Here is a 22,915-nt window from a genome sequence, read left to right as displayed (position 1 = left end):
TGATTTCTGAGCAAGGAGCCAGGAGTAACCCCTGAGCACTGGCGGGTGTGACTCAAAAACTAAAATAAAAAAAAAAATAGCCCAACGGTTATGTGTTTGCCTTGCATGTGGTCAACCCTTGATGGACCCTGGTTCAATTTCTGGCATTCCACATGGTCCCCCGAACCTGCCAGGAGCATTTCTGAATGCAGAGTCAGGAGTAACCTGAGTGCTACTGGTTGTGACCCAAAAACAACCCCCCCCCAAAAAAAAAAAAGTAATTTAAGAATTAAGTTGAAAATAAAAAGAAAAAAAGAAAAAAATATTTTGGAATTGGGGATATTGCTCAGTAGTAGGGCATTTGTTTTGTGTATGTGAAGACCCGGTGTTACATTGACATTAAAAAAATATTCTCCATTCCTTAAAATAAGTCATGAGTCAAGAATACCCTTGTCTAGACCTTGCTGTCTTTCTAGGACAGAAGTAAATGAATCATACGCTGGGCTTTAATTTCTTCATCTGTAAATGATAACAATATTACTGAGGCTTCATGGATGAAATAAGAAAAAGCACTCAAAATCCTTAACTTGGCCTAAAGAGATAGTACAGTTGGTAAGGCACTTATTTGTAGCTGACTCAGGTTTGATACCCGGTGGCCTGTATCCTCCAAGCACCACTAGGAGTGGCCCCTGAGTGCAGAGCCAGGTATAAGACTTTAGATGCCAGCTTATAAGACCTAAGTAAGCATTGCCGAGTGTGAACCCAAAAAAACGCCACAAATTTACTTGAGGGAAAAATGACCAAGGGCCTGTCTCAGTTTGGCTTAGAGTTAATGATTGGCTGAAAGAATCTCAGCTATCTGGGCCAGCCATGGAGGAATCCATGGCTTGATGCCATCTGAGAGAGCATGGACAAACAAGAGAAGTAGAAAACAGATCCTGGCTCCCAAAAAAACAAAACTTCCATGTATTATATACTCAGTGCCATTTTCTTTAGGAAAGACCACCTTTTCTGCACATTCCTGGCTTTTTCTCCCAATAGTCCTGAAACTCTCCAGAGCTACATAGGGTTAAAAAAGGTCTGGGCAGGGGTTCTCCTCACAAGTTCTTAGCTCTATAGGACAGTGAAGATGGGGAACAAAAAATGTTTATGAGGCTGGAATGACAGCACAGCAGGTAGGGCATTTGCCTTGCATGCTGCTGACCCGGGACAAGAGGCCCAGGTTGGATCTCTGCTATCCATAAGGTCCCAAGACACTGCCAGGAGTGACTTCTGAGTGCAGGCAGTCAAAAGTAGTCCCTGAGCGGGTAGGACGCTTGCCTTGCACAAGGCCTACCGGGGTTCGATCCCCGCCATCCCATAGGTACTCAGAGCACCGCCAGGAATGACCCTTGAGCTAAGAGGGGGAGTAACCCCTGAGCGCAGCTGGGTGTGACCAAAACAAACAAAAGGAGAGAGGGAGAGGAGGGGCGTTAGGGAGCGAGCGTCCCGTCTCCGGGGATAAACAGCGGTTGCTCAGGGGCCAAAGTTCGGTTCGGAAGGCCTCGAAGTCGGTCCAAGCGTGAGGGGGTGGCGGCGCTGGAGGCGCGGCCTGGAGTCCGGGGCCGAGACCTCGCAGAGCTGCGATGGGGCCGAGCAAAGGCTAATTGAGGCCCGAAAGAAAGCGAGACCCGGAAGTCAGAGGCGGGCCCGACCGGAGCCGCGCGCTGCAAGGCCCCGGATGCGAGCGCAGCGCGGCGCGGGCGCCCCTCGGGCGGGCGGGCGGACAATCAGGCCTCGAACGCGAGGGCCGGGGCGGGGGCGGGGCCGGGCCAGCTTGAGGCGGACTTAGGGCCTGGACCCGGGCGTCGGAGGCGGAGGTTGGGCCGCATGGTTTGGGCTTCGGGGAGAGGGCAGAGCGATGTGGGTCAGGACCACGCTGACGATCGAAAGGTGGACGGAAGAAGACAAGGCGGCGAAGGCGGCGGCCGCAGGCTGGAGGAACCGAGGTGGGAGCGGGGCGGGAGGCTGGGCCGAGACGCGCCCGGAGGAGGGGGCGTGGCCAACCCCCACCGGGGCGGGGCTAATATCACGGGGGCGGGCTCATTTCGAGCCTTGGACCAATGACTGAGCCGGAGGGGCTTGCGGCCCTAGAAACTTGGCCGCGGATTGGACTAGAGCTCTTGGCGGGAGTTCCCGCTTCCGGATGGGATGGAGGGCTGGAGCGCCAGGTGCCTGGGCGGCCCCATTACGCGCTGAGCCTTAGACCTAGTAGTGCTCAGTCTGCTACTGGGGTGGCCGGCTCTATGACTCGGGGGGTTCCACGTGACGTCACAAACCCCACAATCGGGGGGCGGGGCCGGGACGATATTTCTGACAAGCACTGCCTCCGCCGGCCTCCCTTTTCTTGCCCTTCCTTAGGCCTTCCCTCCCTCGGTTCCACCCTGCCTTCCTCCTTCCCTCCCTTCCCTCCTCTCCTCACCTCACCCCCGGCTGGTCCGGGCCCTAACCTAGACCCTCTTCAGAGCCCTATGCCTAAAGGCTGGGGGAGCTCGCCCGCCCGCAGGACAGGGAGCATTCTGTCCCAATGAGCATCACCTGTGAGTTCTGTCCTTTGCGCCTGAGTAGTGTCTACTCGGAAAGAGACCACGAGCCTCCCTCAAGCCTTAGTCCTCACTCCCGGCAAGTTGCTTCATCCTCCTTGACTTCACGCGTAGGTGTGTTCTGGACTGCTTAGATCGAAGAAGCTCTGTGAAACCAGAGTGCAAGTGGCTTGGTCCCGACCCCCACGGTTAACTTCAGGGGGCTTGGATGAGTGCCAGTTGGTAGAGCCTGCATTATAGCCACCCTCCCGCCCCCCGTTTGGTGACTCTGGAGAGAGCAAGGACACTGGAGCAGAGTTTGGAGGCTTGCCCTGGCCCAGGCTGCTTAAAGGAACCAGTGGAGTAGGAATGGGTCCGTCTAGACTCCGGGGGAACTGGCTGTGGCGGAGTTAAAAGTTACTGTGGCAGGCAGTGGCCACTGACTAGAAAGATTTTGGATAGGAATCCTTCTAGGATAGTGGATTAAAAAAAAAGATTTTTCCTTGCACGTAGGACAGTCGATCCAGGTTCGATTCATGGCCCCACCAGGGTCCCCTGAGCACCGCAAAGGAGTGATTTTTTTTTTTTTTTTGAGTGATTCTTGAACACTGCCAAGTTTGGCCCACAGCACAAAAGGAAACTTATATAAGCATTGACTGAGCATTTCCCATGTCCCAGAATCTGTAAATGCAAAGCCAGAAGAAATATGAATCTTGTTTTCAGGTTGCTATAGATAAAGTGCATGAGGAGGGGGCATATGCAAGAGAGAAGTATACAAGATATATGTAAGAGTTCTACTTGGAAAACTGTTGGTTTAGGTTTTTTTAGGCAACACCCAGTGTTGCTCAGGGGTGACTCCTGGCTTTGTGCTCAGAAATCACTCCTAGTGGCTTAGAGGACCATATTTATACCAGGGGATCAAACCTGAATCAGCTGCATGCAACACAAAGTACCCTACCTACGGTACTATCTCTCCAGCCTCTGTTATATTTTTTGCTTTTGGATCACACCTGGTGTGGCAGAGACCCTTTGGGATTCAAACCCAGGTGGATAAGATACAAGGCAAAATGCTCTACCTGCTATACTATCACTTTGGTCCAAGGATAACACTGTTCTCAAGATAAAACGTGTATCTTGGAGTGGGTAGCAGGAGAAAAGTAGAAGAATGGTTAGGTGGAAGGAATTGATAATTAAGGAACCAGAGAGCCCAAGTTGTGGAGGCCAGTCATGTTTGTATCTAAAGGCAGTTGCACTTAAAAGGCAGTGAAATGCCATTAAAGAGGAAGGGCATGGTGGAATTGGCTAAAATTCCAGAAAACTCAAGTCTGACTGCACTGAGGATTATGAAAGAGGTGGTATGGAGATCAGGCAGGAGGCTTCTCCAGCAAAAGTGAGTATAGGTGGGAGGCATGGTAAGATGTGGTCAAGTTGGTGTAGAAGTTCTCTGAAATGGAAGATACAAAGAGGTTGGTTTTGAAGAGTAGGGAGAGTAGATTTATGGTTTAGGAGGTAGGTTTTTATGGGCTGTCATCTAAAATGGTCTTTGTGGAGCCAGAATAATAGTATAGTGGGTAGGGCACTTTCTTTGCACATGGTCTACCTGGGTTAATTTCTTGGCATCCCATTTGGTCCCCTGAGCCCACCAAGATTGAGCCCTGAGTGCAAAGCCAGGAGTACTCCTGAACACTACTGCCAGGTGTGACCAAAAAAAAGTTTTGGGAATGTGTGTTCAAGAAAGCAGTTTTTTTTTTTTTCTTTAAAGCAGCTTTGACTTTTATTTGTTGGACCACATCCCGTGACACTCAGGGTTTACTCCTGGCTATTCGCTCAGAAATTGCTCCTGGCTTGGGGACTCTGGGGGATCGAACCGAGGTCTGTCCTGGTCAACCGCATGCAAGGCAAACACCCTACCACTGTGCCATTGTTCCTGCCCCAAGAAAGCAAAGACTTGATTGATGAACCAGTTTGTCTTTTTTGTTTTGTTTTTGACACATGGCAATGTATGGAGGCTACTTCCATCTAGTATGGCTTGAAAGATTGCTTCTCCTAGTGTTCAGGAGACCAGCTGGTGTGATTCTCCTGAGCTTCCATATGCAAAACATGTGTCCTAGTCCTTTGAGCTATGTCCCTGGGCCCAGATTTATGTCATTGCAATTGGTGGATGTTGAAATCATGAAAGTGGATGACAGTATTCAAGACAAGTCTTTAGTCTTCTGAGGAAGCTACACAATCTTAGTACTGTCAGAGGACTCAGGAAAGAACTAAAGAGCTAGTCAGAAATGGAAGAAAAAGAGAACTATGATGGATGCCAAAGAACAGTTTACACTGTTGGATTGGTCACAGGGTCAAGCTAGATGATGTGAAAAGAAGGCAGGTTATGTGATTTCAAGGCAGTGATTTGAAGTTTTGTCCATTCATCCAAATTTTGGGTACATATTGAGGTGACCTGTAGAGACATCAAGTGCTACTGAGGCTCAGCTGACTGCTTCCCTTCTGAAATAGGACTCAGTTTCAGTGCCTCAAAACTAACTGGGAAGAAAAGGAAAATGGACTTTTCTTTGTGGTTGCTGGTGGAAAAGTTGATTCAGTTTGTGTTCTGCTCCTGCTATCCTCTGACCAGACTCCACATACCCCATGATGACCTTGACCTAGACTCTGGCTCACTCATATTCAATACTCCAGATTTGGTTTCAGGGAAACTATACTATTCCAGACTTTCTCAATTCTTATTCCATTCCCACCATCTCAGCTGAGGTCCTTATTCTGTGCTACCATATGTCTTTCTCCCAGGGTCTCCATCCCACACTACCCTTACCTGTTTCACATACCTCCTGTGCCCCCCCCTCTTATTTCTTCCTCTTAAGCTCGAGAAGAGGGACTGTTCTTTTTTTGTTTGTTTGTTTGCTTTTAGACCACTCTCAGTGGTACTCAAGGCTTACTCCTGGCTTTGTGTTCAGAAGTTACTTCTGGCAGGCTCAGGGGACCATATGGGATACCAGGGATCGAACCCAGGTCGGCCACGCACAAGGCTAATGCCCTACCCGCTGCGCTATCGCTACGGCCCTATCAGGGATCATTCCTGGCGGGGCTCAGGGACAGTCTGGGGTGCCAAGCGTCAAAGCCACTACGGCAGTGTGCGAGGCAAGTGCCCTACCCACTGTGCTATTGCTCCAGCTTTGGGGGACTATTGTATGGGCTTTGTTGTTGTAGTCGTCGTATGGATTTTTAATCTCTGCACCTCTAGGATGCAACTGGGTTCTGAAGCTTCTCAGTTTGGTGAATGAATGGCATGGGGAAAGGGTGCTTTCTGCTGCTGCTACTCTGTCCTTTCTCAGGTATAAACAGGTTACCCTGCTGGGAGAGAGGACCCCTGCTGGCTGGTGTGACTTCTAGCACTGATGCATCTACCCTTTCCACTGAAGGTGGGTCCAGGGGAATCTCAAACTTCAGGTGGAGTAGAAGGGAAATGTTTAACTCCTAAGGTTATTGCCCAGCTTCCTCACATTCACACACACACACCCTAATTATAATAGTGAGGATATAGTCTGGTATCCTCAACCTTTTCTCTTTACATAGCACTTAAAATAAAAAAAATCATGGCAGGGGGTATCCCCCACACCTGATGGTGCTCACACGGATCATTCTTGGTGGTTCTCAGGTGACCATATGTGGTGCTATAGCTCAAACCTGAATTAGCCACATGTAAAGCAAACACCATACCTGGCCCTATTTAAATTTTTTTTGTTTTGTTTTTGGGCCACATCTGGCAGTACTCAGGGGTTACTTATTATTATTATTATTTTTATTTTTTTGTTTTTGGGTCGGTCACACTCAGCAGCACTCAGGGGTTCTACACTGGCTCTACACTTAAATCACTCCTGGCAGGCTCAGGGACCATATGGGATGCCGGGATTCGAACCATCATCTTCTGCATGCAAGGCAAATGCTCTAACTCCATGCTATCTCTCTGGCCCCATTCAGGGGTTACTCTTGGCTCTGCACTCAGAAATCTCTTGTAGGGCTAGAGAGAGAGCAAAGGGGCCAAAGGGATAGCATAGTGTGTTTGCCTTACACGCGTTTGACCCAGGAACGGAAAGTGGTTCAATTCCCCGCATCCTGTATGGTCCCGAGCCTGCCGAGCCTTTGAGATATCTCTCCAGACCTGCATAGCCCCTTAAGGTGAGTGGGAGAGAGGGAGAGTCACATTCTGTGATGTTAAAGGGTTACTTTTTGTTTTTTGTTTTTGGGTCACACCCGGCAGTGCTCAGGGGTCATCACATCATCAGAAATCATTCCTGGGGGCCTGGAGAGATAGCACAGCGGCGTTTGCCTTGCAAGCAGCCTATCTAGGACCAAAGGTGGTTGGTTCAAATCCCGGTGTCCCATATGGTCCCCTGTGCCTGCCTGGAGCTATTTCTGAGCAGACAGCCAGGAGTAACCCCTGAGCAACGCCGGGTGTGGCCCAAATACCATAAAAAAAAAAAAAAAAAAAAAAAAGAAATCATTCCTGGTAGGCTTGGGGAACCATATGGGATGCCGGGATTTGAACCACTGTCCTTCTGAATTGCATGCAAGGCATGCTATCTCTCTGGCCCAAGGCTTACTTTTTTTTTTTTTTTTTTTTTTGGTTTTTGGGCCACACCCGGCGGTGCTCAGGAGTTACTCCTGGCTGTCTGCTCAGAAATAGCTCCTGCAGGCACGGGGGACCATATGGGACACCGGGATTTGAACCAACCACCTTTGGTCCTGAATCGGCTACTTGCAAGGCAAACGCCGCTGTGCTATTACTCTTGACTCTGAACTCACTCAGGAATCATCCTGGTGGTGCTCAGGGGTGTAGGGGATTGAACCCAGGTTGGCCACATGCAAGACAAACACCTTACCTGATGTTCTTTTTTTCTGTCCTCCGCCCCCACAGGTGTCTTTTTTATTTTTTCTTGGGCCACAACTAGTGGTGCTCAGGGGTTACTGCTGGCTCTATGCTCAAAAATTACTCCTCCTGGTGTTAGAATATCTTTGATACTTGTGAACTGAGTCCTCCCATAAAACCTTGCAAAGTAGCACAGCTAGCATTGTAACTTGTTGAATAAGGAAAGGAAGGCTCTGAGAAGGAAAGAAAATTTCCCATGGTCATCCAGCTAGTGACAGAGTTATGACTTGAACTCCACCTGTCTGCAAGTTCAGGGCACTTGCCTATGCCCCAATTGAGCAGTGCCAGGAAACTTGAAGTGATGATAGTATTCCAGAGTTCCTGCTTCACATGCCTTATTTCCCTTGGGGTGGAGAGAGAGCAAGAGAGGATGGAAACAAGTTAGTCCACTGAGTGGGTGAGGGGTTTATGGAAACCTGGAACCTTCTCAGCTTGCTGAGGAAGAGGGAAGGGAAAAGGGAAGAAAAGGTAAGGGAAGTAAGAAGGGGAATGGAGGTGTTTAGAACTCAAACTAGGCTGTCCCCTCTTCTCTCCAATAGTTACGCAGTCACTACACATCCCGGTGAGTGGCCTATGTAAGGTCTGGTCCCTGTTTGAGACCTAATGGGATCTGGATAAATGTGCACACTCTCCTGGCCAGTAAAGCATCTCACCCCAAATCAGTACTCACCTGCTTCCTTCTCTAGGGATAGGGAGAAGGGAATCCAGTGCGGAGGTCTGTAGGAAGGTGCCCTGTCCTCTCTGCTCTACTGTGTGAAACCCTGGACCTAGGGCCTTCAGGAGGATTAGCAGTGAAGCAGTGGGGTGGTGAAGGAAGATTTTGCATTTGACTGAGCAGAAGAGGAGTTGGGAGTTGTTCTTCAGGTCTTCCCCCCCATCTCCATATTCTTACCCCAGCACCAACTCCCTGCTGCCCTGGGAAAAGGGGACATGGTATTTACTTTTTTTTTTTTTTTTGCCACACTGATGCTATCAGGGGTTACTCCTGGTGAGGTTGGGGGACTATAGAGGATGCTGGGGGATCAAACTTGGGTCAGCCACAAGATAAATGCCCTACTCACTGTAATATCACTCAGTCCTGAAGCAGAATACTTTTCTTTTTTGTTTTTGGGTCACACTGGCGGCACTAAGGTTACTCCTTGCTTAGCGCTCAGAAATCGCCCCTGGTAGGCATGGGGGACTATATGGGATGCCAGGATTCTCACCACTATCCGTCATTGGTAGGCTACATGCAAGGCAAATGCCCTACCACTGTGCTATCGCTCTGGCCCTGAAGCAGGACACTTTTAAAATTCATGAACTTTTAAAAATGAAAAAAATCTTTTAAAGTGAGCCTGGAGAGATAGCACAACGGCGTTTGCCTTGCAAGCAGCCAATTCAGGACAAAAGGTGGTTGGTTCGAATCCCGGTGTCCGATATGGTCCCCCGTGCCTGCCAGGAGCTATTTCTGAGCAGACAGCCAGGAGTAACCCCTGAGCACCGCCGGGTGTGGCCCCAAAACCAAAAAAACAGAAAAATAAAAAAAACTTTTAAAGTTCATTTTGGGTCATACCTGGCAAAGTTGGGATTATATGGGATGCCAGGGTTTGAACCTACATTGCATGCAAGGTAAGCATTCTTTAAGGGATGTACTATCTCTGATCCTGCAAAGATAGTTTATTTTTGTTTTGTTTTGTTTTTGGGCCACACCTGGTGCTCAGCGGTTACTCATGGCTATGCACTCAGAAATCACTCCTGGCTTGGGGACCATATGGGACACTGGGGATCGAACGTCGGGCTATCCTAGGTCAGCTGCGTGTAAGGCGTACACCCTACCTCTGCGCCACTGCCTCCAAGATAGTTTTTATTGAACAAAAATTACTTATAAAGTAAATTTCTAAGGAAGGGAGAGAAAGAGAGGAGTATGGGTTCAAGAGAGATCATGGGCTTCTCCAGATTAGAAAAAGCAGAGGTAGGTGTTTAAGGGAGAAAGTTAGCTTGAAAAGCAGGCTGGCATATGCTTTCTAAGGTTGAAAGGGCTCAGGCTGAGCGGGTTAATTTTATAGTTCTAAAGATTGGGAAATAATGGCTGGTGAAAGGGACCAGAGTGATAGCACAGTGGTAGGGAGTTTGCTTTGCATGTGGCTGACCTGGTACGGACCCAGGTTCGATCCCTAGCATTCCATATGGTTCCGAGTCTGCAGGAGTAATTTCTTTTTTGTTTTGTTTTTGTGCCACACCCTGTGATGCTCGGATTACTCCTGGCTATACACTCAGAAATTGCACCTAGCTCAGGGGACCATATGGGACGCCAGGGGACCGAACCACAGTCCATCCTAGGTCAGCCGTGTGTAAGGCAAACACCCTACAGCTGTGCCACCGCTCCGGCCTCAGGAGTAATTTTTTATTTATTTTTATTTACTTATTTATTTTGGCTACATTTGACAGTGCGTAGGGATTAATCCCGACTCTTTGCTCCGAAATTGCTCCTGCCTGGCAGGCATGGGGGGGGACGACTATATGGGATGCCGGGGAATCGAACTGGGTCACTCCCATTCTCAGCCTGAAAGGCAAATGCCCCGCTGTTCTATCTCTTTGGCCCCTGCCAGGAGTCATTTGTGAGCACAAAGTCAGGAGTAACCCCTGAGCACAACTGGGCATAGCCCAAAACAAAACAAAACAAAACAAAAAAGAATAGATGAGGGGCCTATAGATGCAGTGTAAAGCATTTGCATGCAGCTGATCCAGGATGGACCTTGGTTTGATCCTCAGCATCCCATATGGTCCACCAAGCCAGGAATGATTTCTGAGTGCTTAGCCAAGACTAACATGTGCATCACTGGGTGTGGCGCAAAAACCAGAGGGCGGGGGGAGAATGGATGAGAAATGGGAATTTCAGTAAAGAGTCAGGAAAAACATTATGAGAGCTGGGAGAGATAACACAGGAGGTAAGATACTTGCCTTCCATGAACTCCTGACACTATATATGGTTGGTTCCCTGAGCACTACCAGGGGTCACTCTTGAGGACAGAGCCAACGTACAGTCCCTGAGTACTACTGGGTATGACCCAAAATAACAAAACTAGTGAATTTGGGGATAGTACAGTAGGTAGGGCACTTGCCTTGCTATGTTGCTGATCTAGTGACGTAGGTTTGATTTCCCCAGATAGTACCCTCTACCCCCATTAGGAGTGATACCTGAGTCTAGAGATAGGAGTAGGCCCTGAGCACCACCAGGTATGTTCCCTCCCCCCCCCCCCCACCAAAACCAGAAACAAAAAATAAAGGTGCCATGCCAGAGGAAGGAAAAAGGGGCTTGGAGAACAGAGGACGGGAAAAGGTAAAGGCTTGCAGGCCATGAGGGGGCTGTTCTGCCTTCCTGGGCCTGTGCAGGGGAGAGAGGATGCTGTTGGCTGCAGGTTCTTGTTGCTTAGTGTTCTTTGAGGATGCTACTGTTTTCCATTGGTTCCAAAATCTGCCAGGACTAATGGTCTTTCCCTACCCTGGCATCCTTTGGGGTGGGGGTTTTAACACTTTGGAGGGAGTCTTTGGGAGGCTGGCTCTCTCGCACACTAAACCCATTAACGGTTGGGGAGGGGAAGAGCAAGGGGGACCTGATGAAAAATCTGTGGATCGGATATTTTCCTGGGAGTCTGTAGGGGCAAAAGCAAGGGGCAGAACTCATGAGCTGACGGAGAGTCTACTAGTTTCCACTGACTGCGTCATTACTACTGAAGAACTTGCTGGGCTGGTGGTAGCAGCATGTTAATTGGGTGAAACTTCAGAGCTGGGGAAGGGAGAGCCAGACGTCTGCTGCTTTGGTTACCTGTGTGACCCAGACTCCTTCTCCTTCAGGTGACCTTAAAGATTCTGAAAGTTGCTGCTGGCAACATAAACAGTGTGGTGGGCACATAATTCACCCCTTCACAACTGACTGTGGCCACCACAACCTGCATTTGCATACTGTTGGTCATTGTGACTGTGATTCCAGGTAAGGACCTTCCTTGGGGGTACCTGGGGCCCAGGAGACTCATGGGTAGAGTTAGGCCTCAAGTTTCACTATTGTTTCCCCCTTTGGCCACGACCCACTCTTGGCTTTATAAACCTCCTCTGCTTCAGGAGTTTTAGAAACAAAGGTGCTGACTTGGACTTCTTACTCTGGGGTCCTGGGGAATCATGGAGTTGTGGGAGCCAGGCTGAGACCTCTCTCTGGCAGGCTAAAGGATTGCTCAGAGAAGGCAGATAGTACCAGCTCCCGAAATGAGGGCCCAGCCTGCTCCCGAGATGTAGGCTCGACCTGTTCCCGAGATGTAGGCTCGACCTGCTCCCGAGATGTAGGCTCAACTTGCTCCCGAGATGTAGGCCGAACCTGTTTCAACATCATCCAGACTCCGTGCTTTGAGTTTATACCAGAGGACGAATGTGTGGAGAGATTCTGGTATGACCGGTGAGTGTGGGTGGGCTGGCTGGGAAGGGAATCCTAAACTTGTCTCTGGGGCATGGGCTTGCACCCGCTGCCAACCTTCTCTGTGGCTCTTGCCCTCCAGGTGCAAAAACTACAGGCCTATCTCTGTGGCAGTGATCCACCATCCCTTCCACCACGAGTGCGGGAAAGATCACCTAAATGAAGAGGACGAGGAGGAGGAAGAGGACGAGGAGGAGGAAGTGGAGGAGGAAGGAAGCAAATCTTCTATCCATAAACAGGTGGAGTCTGCCTCACCCACTGAGACAGGCCCAGCCATGGGCTCAGTGACAGGCACCCCTAAATCAACTGCTCCCATCACCATTTGGCGCTCTGAGAGTCCCACAGGGAAGCCCCAGGGCAATAAAGTAATCAAGAAGATCAAGAAGAAAAAGGAAAAAGAGAAAGAAAAGGAGGAGGAGACTGATGAGAAGACAAAACCTAAAAAAAAAAAGAAGAACAAGTTGACAAAGAAGAAAAGCCCCATTAAATCAGAATCTTCACCTCCAGACTTGAGCCAATCTCTAAGCCCGAGGGAGTTGGTCAAGATGTCAGAGTCCAGCCCTGAAAGCCGGGAAGAGCTAGAGAGTGAGGACAGTTACAATGACCCCAAGAAGGAACTCTCCAGCGAAGATATTTTGGAGTCTTCATTGCAGAAGAAGAAAGAGAAAAACTTGCCCCAGGGCAAGAAGCCTGGAGCAAAGACCTCACCAACCAAGAAGGTCAACAAGAGAAAATCTCCCCCAGCATCTAACCCCAATCTCAGTTGAGGCCCCTGCAACCAGGCGAAGAATAAATGTGATCACGCCTGTAGCTGAGACCCCTCCTGCTGTTCTCTCTCCCTCTAAAGTGGTTGTTTTGGGGGTGGAGAGGGCTCTGGGTTTAGCTGGAGTCAAGAGGCTAGTGGGCTGCAGGGATTCTTGACAGGCAACCTATCTTTTGCAAGAAGTCCATGGAAAGGTAGGGAGAAGGGCAGGAGAGGTAGACTGCTACTCTGTACCACCCTAAACTTAGGGGAAATACATCTAGGTGGCTTCTGCTGGGAGACTGTTCTGTGACAGCCAATTAACTCCAGAACAGACAATATTGCGAAACCCCTAATAAATGGAGCCTTTTAACCCAACTCTGTGCCACTGTGCCTGGCCTTTCCTGCCTCTCAGTGGCCCTGGGGAAAGTGTTGGTGGCACTAAAGGGAACATTATCATCTCAGCTGGTGTTGTCCTGCTCCGGCTAGACCCTTCCAGACCTTTTGTGCTGAAGGAAATAGAATTGAGTTCCGGGCAGAAGGCCAATCCCCCGCATCCCTCCCGACTCTTGCCAGCATAGTCACACAGATCTTGAATAAAGAAAAAAAAGGGGAGAAGCTCCTTCAAGTGTGGACTTTTTCCTTCTCCACTAAGACCCATGCAGAGAAGGGGAGGGTTAAGGAAAGCTTCTTTTTCCCAGCAAGGACTTGGCAAAGTAGAGAGGAAACTGTTGAGAAGATCCAAACAGATCAGTAGTCCAGAACAAAGGAGGAGTGATAGAGGGAAGGGATCAGAGACAGGACAGGCCTCTCCTGCAGCACCCTAAATCATCTTTGAATATGTGTGTGGGAGCATGTAGGCATGGGCAGGTTCATGGAGGGGCACTTTTGACAATAGATGCTGTCAGATTTTAAGATACAACAGGCACAAAAGCCAGGAAACCTGAGCCTGAGTAATAGCACAGCGGACATTTGCTTTGCATGCAGCTGAGCCAAGTTCAATCCCTGGCATCCCATATGGTGCCCTGAGCCTGCAAGGAGTGATTCCTGAACTTAGAGCTAGAAGTAACTCCTGAGCACCACTAGATGTGGCCAGAAACCAAGGATCACAGGGGAGAAACTAACTGTAGAAGACTTGTGTGAGGGAGGAGGCTTGGGCTTGGGTGCTGAATGCGTCTAATGAGAACAGCGACATTTACTGAGGTCTTAGGGGATTCCAAGCACTGGGCTGACTAAGTGTTTCACATAGTTCATCTCAGTCTTCCCAGCAGGTGGATGGGACTGGTCTTATAATTTCATATCAGAGAAGCATGCTGACTGAGAGAAGGTCATAGGGATGGCAGGGGAAGTGGAGCAGGAATCCGACTCCAGGGACAGTCTTCTGCAGAAGTTGTGTGTGACTCTGTGAGTCACTCTCTCGTGATCTGGAGGAGTCAGGGAATCCTTAAAGCTCAAGCATTACTCTGAAAGCTACCCCCGGGAGCCATAGAGCTGGAGAGAGAGGCTTTGCCAAGTGCTCTGTAGAAACACTGTTTATTCAAATGACAGGAGCGGTGGCAGCAGGTGGGTAAGGGCGGCAAGGTGGGCTGGATGGTGAGCGCTGCTTCCCTATGTCCGCTGCAGCCCTGCTTGGAAGCCTCCAAAGTTGTTGGCATCTGTGTTAGAAATACTTTCCCTCCACTCCCTCCTGCCCAAAACTGAATAAATAGCGTCCCTCTCCCCCAGGAACTGGGGAGACTCATGTCCTGAGCTTGGTGCCCCAGTCACAGCTCAGAGTCAAGTGAGGGCAGAAGCTCATAATGGCTTATAGGGAATAGAGTACAAAACTGTTCCACACTCATCCTCATCTTCCTCTTAGCTGCCATACCCCCCTCTCTCAGCCTGGTCCTGGGACAGGTAGTCAAGGAGGACCTGGAAGTGGAGAATCGTTCCCTAGTGTACACTGAGCTCAAGTTCGCAAGGCCATCTAGCTTGTCACCCATCCAGGCTGACAACCAAAGAGAACATCAGTTCACGCCACTTTATGGACAGAAAAGGAGGGGCAGGGAGTGAGCAGTCAGGCTTCTCTCAGCCTCAGAGGTAACCAGAGTCCTAGAAACAGGCCCCCTACCGATCCATCTCATCCAGAAGCGGGGTGGCATCGCCAGCAATGGACATGGGGGTGCTTTCAATCATGGGGCTGGGGGAAGGCCGAGGTGTTAACCGCTGCTTCTGTTTCCGTCGCTCTGCCTCCTTTTCCTGCAGCCACTGCTCTGCCATTTTGCCCCAGTCGATGGCTGCGTGACTGTTGGACCTGGGAGGAAAAAGAAGGGGCCTCTGAGACGGATATTCTGGAGGCTCAGAAGATGCCTTGCCACCAGTGGGAGCCTACCCTTGCAGAAATGGGGCTCCCTTCTCTGGTGAGCTATATCTGGGACAGCTGCCACAATGCATAGTTGTTTTGTTTCTGAAAGACAGCTCTCAGAAGACCCAGAATACCTGTCTATGCTATTTATTGCATCTTAGTAACCTGGCTCAACCCTCTACAAACTAAAGACTTAACTTTTGCTTACAATTTTATTTACTTTTGGGCCAGAGTGACAGGGAAGTGACTTTATCTGGCCCCACTTAAATTTGTTTATTTGCCACATCAGGCAATGCTCAGGGTTTACTCCTGGCTCTACACTCAGGAATCACTCCTGACAATATTACCACCATATCCTCCACCAGTGCCCCCTCCCCTTCAAGCCCGTTTTGGCTCTCACCATGGTAAGCTAAGTTCTGTAGACCAGTTCTTTGTCCATGTACTATACTTACTTTGGCTGCTGCTGCCGTTGTCGGGAACTGGAAGAGGGCTGAGGCTGGGCCTGGGCAGACTGTGGTGTGGTGCTAGCCTGTAACTGGTGGTACTGTGGTGTGGTGATGGGTTGACTTGGGGTTGTGTAGGAGTAGCTTGGGGTCATCAGTGGTGTTGCTACTGGCTGCTGTGCTGGTGTTGGGAACACCTGGAGAAGGGCAAACAATTAAAAGTTTGTATTTTGGGCCTGATTTTGTTGTGATTTCAAACAAGTAAGAATGAGCAGAGCTGCCAACTGACTCTCTCCTGAGAAGAATAAGGACCCTAATATGGGACCTAGTGTAACAGGGTCTACTACTTCTGACTAGTAGAAATTTCTAGTGGGTTAAAGATTCCAAAGTTCACAAAGATGGAAGGCTCAAAACTTTTTTTTTTTGTTTTTTGGGTCACACCCTGCAGTGCTCAGGGGTTACTCCTGGCTCTACATTCAGAAATCACTCCTGGCAGGCTCAGGGGACCATATGGGATGCCGGGATTCGAACTGCCATCCTGCAAGCAAGGCAAACGCCTAACCTCCATGCTATCTCTCCGGCCCCTCAAAACTTTTCTTATTTTGGGCTAAAGAGATGGCTCAAAGGGCTGGAGCAGATGCTTTAATATAGGAGCCCTAGATTTGATCAATGGTATATGTGCCCAAGTACAAAATAACCATCCCTTTCATTCTCCCCACCCTTCCATAGGGAACCTCCTAGAGACACTTACGTGGTAAGCGCTGCTGCCCCCTCCACTACCACCATAGCCATACTGACTGGAGGCCCACTGTGCTGGTGTGGCATTAGGATTCTGTCCTTGGCCTGTCACAGCAGCAATGGCACTGAACATTTGTGAGGTCATGTTCTGGGGTAGGGCATTCACTGCCCGTGTCAGATCTGTAGAAACACAGAGGGTAGGACACAGTCAGGTTAAAGTGAAAGTCCTCTAGCATCCCTCTGACCCCCAGTCCCAAACACGTGCTCCTCACCTGCAAGGTTGATGTTGGCTGGGGTAGCATTGATAGAAGCAGGGGTCCGGGTCCTGCTGCTGCTACTGGGAGTGATGCCTGGAGAAAATGGGTAGTGTTATATCTCTTCAGAAAGTATTTCTGATTTCACAGTTTAGGGAGTTGGAAAAGCTACTGAGTAGTGAAGAAAGGAAACCACATAGCTTAAGTGGAAGAATTTTTTTTGTTTTTTGTTTTTGTTTGTTTTTTGGGCCATACCCAGTGATACTCAGGGGTCATCTTGGCTATGCTCTCAGAAACTGCTCCTGGATTGGGGGACCATATGGGATGTTAGGGATCGAACCTAGGTCTGTCCTGGATCAGCTGCATGCAAGGCAAACACCCTACCACTGTACTATCGCTCTGGTCCCAAGAATTTTCTTGATAACAGGAGGCTGGAGTATGAATGAGAGTTGTAATATAGCCAATATTTTCCTGCTCCACCAGAAAGGCAATGATCGACCTTGGGTCAAGATGTCCCCAAATGTACCCCAGAAGTTGGGGACAATAATAATGCACTCACCTGGTACAGGATCCTGGTAATGATCCTTAAACCACCTGAAAAGTCCATTCACAGTTGGGAAGATCTGGCCCCGGTACCGGAATCCTTCTGGAGTCACTGTCACATATTCTATCCTGGTATTTTGGAAGGAAACAGGTATCAGGTATCACGTGAGCAATGAGTGGCCACGCAATAACAACACCATATGAAGCAGTTATTCTGGTGCTGGAAGTGAAAACAGATGAAAGAGCCAGTCCCTGATCCTATAAAGGGGCTGCTGTCTGCTGCAGAGCACAAACAAGGCCAGGAGTCAGTAGCTTTGAGTGTGCCACATAATGCTTGCCAGAGGAAGACTTGCTGGGCCTGGATCAACAACAGGGATTCAGAACAATGGAAGCTAAAACACAGAGGGAGGATGAGACTCTAGGACAGTGATGGCTAACCTTTTTGAGCCCGCATGCACAAACTGCCGCACAGTGCCCGGTCTTCCCAATGGCCAGTCCGGCCCTGTTGCCAGGTGAGCGGCAAAGCAGACACCGGCACACTCGCCTCTTGTTACGCCGCATATTAATTGTGGACTCTTTCCTGCATGCCAGCTGCAAGGCCTTCACGTGCCACCGCTAGCACAGGTGCCTTAGGTTCGCCATCGAGGCTCTAGGGTGTCAAGGTTAAAGAGGCCCAGGGAGATGGAAAGCCTACCTTATTCAATACTTTGCAAATCAGACAGTATATAAGACAGGCTTTGGGCTCAGAGTTAGTTCTTGTTCTAGTTTGCCACTGATCACCTATCTAACTGTACCAACTTACTAAGCCCAAATATCAATTTCACTTATGAGAGTAACAAATTTACTGGATAGCCGTAAGAAGCAAATGAGAGGGCTGGAGAGGTAGTACAGGGGTGAGGCACTTTCCGCACACACACAGCCAATCCTAGTTCAATCTCCAGTACCACCAGGAATGACTTCTGAATGACCCTTCAAAATAAAACAAAAACACCTACCAAAAGACAATGTTCATACCATACTCCAACATATTTCAACACTTAAAATACTGTTATGCTTAATATAGATAATTATCAACAAGTAACAGAATGCTACGTAGGGCAAACTGATTGTTTTTGGGTCACACGCAGTGATGCTCAGAGGTTACTCCTGGCTCTGCACTCAGGAATAATTCCTGGTAGTGCTTGAAGGACCCTATAGGATGCCAGGGATTGAACCTGGATCAGCTGCATGCAAGGTAGGCACCTTACTCACTGTTCTATTTCTCTGGCCCATACTTATTTAAATTAAATCTGCTTCCTAAATCATATACAACTGCTTCTTTTGTGAGGTAAGAAGTCTGCCTCTCCACAGGGGAGTGATCATCTTGGTTGCTCTCGCCAAATGTCCTGTTTGCTCAACTATTTCTCATGTGATGGTTTCCAACCCCACAGAAGTCCTGGCTGCTTAGTGTAGTGAGTCAGGAAAGACTTCTCAGAAATGAGATAATATTCCAGATGTGCTCAAGATGGCTCACCCAAGGCTTCTTTTCATCTAAGCACGAAGCCTTACCAAAATATCACATGTAGGCAGTACAGAAACAGGAACAAAAATACTCAGGCCTTGATCAAAGGAAGGATGGGAGCACAGGTGGGTATGATTTTCAGTCTGGCTAACAGACATAATAAGAGCAGCTCAGGGTCCACAATGTAGGACAGTGAATAGGGCATTTGTTTGCCTAGCACATGGCTGACCTGGATCTAATCCCTGGCATCTCATACGGTTCCCCAGAACTGTCAGGAATAATTCCTACGTGCAGAGCCAGGAGTATGCTACAGTACAGCTGGGTATAGCCCAAAAACAAAACAAAAATGAGTGCAGGTGTAAGGAAATAAAAGTTTGCTTCAGAATGATCATTAAAGTAACCCATACAGAGGAAGAAATAAAGGAGTCTGTCATCCACACACAGACGGTAACAGAGTAGAACAACACAATGCAATGTTGCAATGCTCTCTGGGCTCACCTGTTCTGTGTAGACAAAAGCATTACGATGTGATAGTCATAATGTGCTAAAAGCCCTGGTAAGGGTGAAGTAGAGTGTGGAAAGAAGTGTGCTAGCCCCCCAACTTTGTCAACAAGATGGAATGTTCCATCACTTCCCGGGACGAGAGAAAAGGCACTGGAAACTCATTTTTCTCTGAATTAATTAAAGTCCCTTTCTTAGTGAACCTTTGTCTACATCATCACCCTATTTCCCCACCTCTAACCTATAGCTCTACAGGTATAGGTTATACCTCTAAATAGGTAAGAGGAGAAAAGCAGAAGCAGAGAGAGTATTGCTTCAGGGCCTCTATCTCCCCTGCTGGTGTCTTTATGGAGCCCAGAGGCAGCACCTTCTCAGCACCAGTGCTCACCTGGGTTTACCCCGGGGCTGGTATCCCAGTAGGAACTTGCCGGGCAGTTCCTTGCAGGCACAGATGAAATAAGGGATGAAGGTGGGCTTCTCCTTCTTAGTTTTGATGAGCAGCTCCTCTAATTTCTGGGGGCAGAATGAGGAGGAGAGGTTGGGATAGCAGCATGTTTGGTATACAACGTCTGGTACATGCAACAGGGATATCTCCTTCACCAGCTGAGAGTATCCCCTACACTGAAGATAAACTAAACATGCTTAAGTGATTGAGAAGTGCCATCTATTGAAAGACCATGGTCTCACCTTACGGTCCCCACCACTGCAGTCTTGATAATACTTGTGGTTGAGAAGGTCCCGGGCAAAGGATGCCATGGGTTGGACATAGCGGGCAACAATTTCATCTAAGTCTTCAAATTCCTGTGGAAGAAAGGTAAATGTTCCACATGACATCATATCCAGGAGTGAAACTCCTGAATATGACTTTACATTCTCTGAAAGAGAACTCAGGGCCCAGAACACCTGTAGCAGCTTCATTGTGCTATAGTGCCCTCAATTTATCCACTTATGCTTCTAATTATTAGATTTTATTTTTTTGGTTTTGGGTCACACTTGGAAATACTCAGGCCTTACTCCTGGTTCTGTGCTCAGGGATTATCTGAATCAGGTTCAATTACTCCAGGCAGGCTCAGGGGACCATATGGGATGCCAGGATTCGAACCACCGTCCTTCTGCATGCAAGCCAAACGCCCTACCTCCATGCTATCTCTCTGGCCTGATAGGAGTGATTTCTGACCATAGAGCCAGGAGTAATCCCCTGAGCACCGCTGGGTCCCAAAAACCAAAACCAAAACCAACCAACCAAACAAACAAAAAACAAACTGGGGCTTGGGGAGAGCCTGGGTAGAGTGGCTGCTTTGCAGGCCTGAGGTCATAAATTTAACCCTAGTACCAATATATTGCAACCATATGTACAACCGAAGGTATGTGAGTACCAAAACCAACTGTGTGACTTTTAGCACGGCACTTCAATTAAGCATGTATGAAACTGCAAACACAAGAATAAGCATGGGAAAGTGGGATAAAAAGCAAAAAATTATTTAAATCATAAATAAGTTTTCCTGGTACTTAGGAACAACAGAGGATTTCCTAGGATTGGTTTTTAGTGACAGGAAAAGTGCAGATGGGTACCTGCATGTGCATCATCTCCACTTCTCTTCTAGCTCTCTCTAGACTAGAGTCTATTTTAGTTTCGGGGCCACCCCAGGGGTTACTCCTGGCTCTGCACTCAGAAATCATTCCTGGCTTGGGGGACCATATGGGACGCAGGAGGATAGAACCACAGTCTGTCCTAGGCTAGCACGTGCAAGGCAGACGCCTTACCGCTTTGCGCTACCGCTTCGGCCCCTCTAGAGTCTATTTTAAAACTTGGAGAGAAGAGGAACAAAATACACAAAGCTAATATCAAATGATTATTTTGGAGCTGAAGTGATAGCACAGTTCGTAGGGTGTTTGCCTTGCATGCAGATGACCCAGATTCAATCCCTAGCATCCCACATGATAGCCCAAGCCTCCCAGGAGTGACTTCTGAGCACAGAGCTAGGAGTAACCCCTGAGCGGCACTAGGTGTGGCCCAAAATCAAAACCAAACCAATAAAAAACAACAAATGACTTATTCCTTAACCAACCTTCTGTTTTGGTACTAAGACAGTAACAAAATTCTGTTTTTAAGTTTTTTTTTTTTTGGGGGGGGGGGGGGTCCACACCTGGCAGCGCTCAGGGGATACTCCTGGCTCCATGCTCAGAAATTGCTCCTGGCAGGCACGGAGGACCATATGGGATGCCGGGATTCGAACCAATGACCTTCTGCATGAAAGGCAAACACCTTACCTTCATGCTATCTCTCCGGCCCCATTTTTTTTTTTTTTTTAAGTTTGTGGCCAAATCTGCTGTGCTCAGGAATTACTCCTACAAGGCTCAGAGAATTCTGTGTTGTAACTGGAGATCAAATCCGGGTTGGCCACATGCAAGGCACCTTGTCTGCTACTATCTTTCCGGATCTATAAAATGTTTTATCACTAAAATGTATGTAAATTAATAATGTCTGGTGAAAGAAGTCAGAAACTGCTCATTTCTGGGAAAGCGGACATAAGAAGCCATGGTGACCAGCTCTCACCTCACTGTTGATCCACAAGTTGGCGCCTAGGCTGAAGGCATTTTCTTTGCCCTCTTCCCGCACATCTACATGCTGGTAGATGCCCTCGCTGACCTTCCAGGTTACAGTCAGGTGATTCTCCCCTTTGCTACTAGGTCGGATGATCACATCACCCTGGTCCATGGTTTCCATCATCTTTTCTGCTTGCTTGAAATTTATATTATGGAAGGACGGGTGTGCAATCACCCGCTTGATGTATGCTAAAGAGGGCAGGAAGAAGTACAGATCAGGTGACAGGGCCTGAAACTGATAGCAATGACACAGACCATGGCTTAATTTCTGACTATTAAGTTCTGATACTTTCCCACTTTTTGGTCTTGATGTGAAAGTTGTATTAACTTGGTTTCCTAGTGTATTATGTACATTTTAATGAATCATAGTATGTTAGCCAAAAAAAATGTGAACCAGGATGCCGAAGAGGATACAGCCACAGCCTGTGCATTCCTACAGGGGAAGAGCTGTCAAGACCTAGGCTACAGAAGCAAACTTACTGGTCCGCTGCTGCTTCCGCTTCATGTCTTCTTCCTGTTTGTGGTCAGCTGCTTCTGCATCAAAGTCATAGTAGGTATCCTTGGGTAGTTTCCATTCGTTGTTTCGATCCATGAGGTCTGAGGTGCGGCAAGTCAAATCTGCACTGAACTTCTCGATGTCAATCTTCATGATGCGGCAGTGAACAGTCATTCCCACCTAGATCCACAGAACATTTGAGCTGAAAGGGACAAAGATGATCTAGCCCACAGCCCTATTTTACAAGTAAAAAGACCAAAGACCAGGCAGAAAGGTCACTTGACTGAATTGATTCAATTCAGAATTGAATCTGCTTTGCAGAATAAGCCATGCCTTGCACCCACATGACTTTGCTAATAGGCAGAAAAACTGTTGCTGCCTACTGGGATTGACCTAATCACTGGTACAAATCTTTTCTTCCTTTAGGTTGCCTAATTTCTATTCTCAGGGTGATACAAAGTTTGGCAATCTTCTTAGAAGGAAAAGCAAAATAATAGCTATTCTCCCTTCTATCTTACACCTGACTTGAACTCTTCTGTTTAAATAATGACAAAATTTAGTCTCTGCGTGGCTTTTCTTTTGAAAATTTACATAGTTTAATTTATAGAGTTATCTTTCCCCAGACTTCCAGAGTCCATAGTTTTTAGAAAATCACAATAATCAGAACCAGAAAATCTAGTCCTAGTCATGCCACTAACCAAATGACCTTAAAAAAATTTTTCATACTTGTCCTACCCGCTGTGCTATTGCTCTGGCCCCAGTATTTGATTTTTTTTTTCTACTGAAATAAAAAGATTATATTTCTTTCCCTAGACAACAGATGAAAATGAAA

The 22,915-nt window shown here is 48.1% G+C and overlaps 2 protein-coding genes across 5 annotated transcripts in view; one reads left to right on the top strand and one right to left on the bottom strand.

The window, feature by feature from the left end:
- Window positions 1–1,790: 1,790 nt before the first annotated feature.
- On the top strand, window positions 1,791–13,274 carry PROCA1 (protein interacting with cyclin A1). Of its 3 annotated transcripts, XM_049772160.1 has the most exons (5): window positions 1,791–1,967; window positions 5,876–5,962; window positions 11,305–11,440; window positions 11,666–11,896; window positions 11,997–13,274. In XM_049772160.1, exons 1-5 carry the CDS (start codon window positions 1,880–1,882, stop codon window positions 12,679–12,681), a joined length of 1,227 nt encoding a protein of 408 aa, XP_049628117.1. In that variant the 5' UTR covers window positions 1,791–1,879; the 3' UTR covers window positions 12,682–13,274. The 3 variants fall into 3 exon arrangements, with proteins under 3 accessions (XP_049628117.1, XP_049628128.1, XP_049628124.1); XM_049772171.1 differs by lacking the exons at window positions 1,791–1,967; window positions 5,876–5,962 and adding an exon at window positions 2,220–2,558; XM_049772167.1 differs by lacking the exons at window positions 1,791–1,967; window positions 5,876–5,962 and adding an exon at window positions 4,713–5,681.
- An 896-nt stretch (window positions 13,275–14,170) lies between these two features.
- Window positions 14,171–22,915, bottom strand: part of SUPT6H (SPT6 homolog, histone chaperone and transcription elongation factor) — a 56,065-nt gene continuing 47,320 nt past the window's right edge. For both annotated transcript variants that reach the window (XM_049771187.1, XM_049771178.1), the window contains exons 29-37: window positions 22,068–22,263; window positions 21,538–21,776; window positions 19,668–19,781; window positions 19,369–19,493; window positions 16,995–17,107; window positions 16,454–16,531; window positions 16,195–16,361; window positions 15,453–15,640; window positions 14,171–14,949 (exon numbers count right to left, since the gene is read on the bottom strand). In XM_049771187.1, the coding sequence (XP_049627144.1) occupies window positions 14,763–14,949; window positions 15,453–15,640; window positions 16,195–16,361; window positions 16,454–16,531; window positions 16,995–17,107; window positions 19,369–19,493; window positions 19,668–19,781; window positions 21,538–21,776; window positions 22,068–22,263 (1,407 nt within the window). In that variant the 3' untranslated portion in view covers window positions 14,171–14,762. The remainder of the gene's footprint in view (window positions 14,950–15,452; window positions 15,641–16,194; window positions 16,362–16,453; window positions 16,532–16,994; window positions 17,108–19,368; window positions 19,494–19,667; window positions 19,782–21,537; window positions 21,777–22,067; window positions 22,264–22,915) is intronic.

Source organism: Suncus etruscus, chromosome 1 (genome assembly GCF_024139225.1).
Source record: "Suncus etruscus isolate mSunEtr1 chromosome 1, mSunEtr1.pri.cur, whole genome shotgun sequence".
Lineage (NCBI taxonomy): Eukaryota > Metazoa > Chordata > Mammalia > Eulipotyphla > Soricidae > Suncus > Suncus etruscus.
Note: the sequence above shows the minus strand (reverse complement) of the source record. Positions and strands in the feature narration are given on the sequence as shown.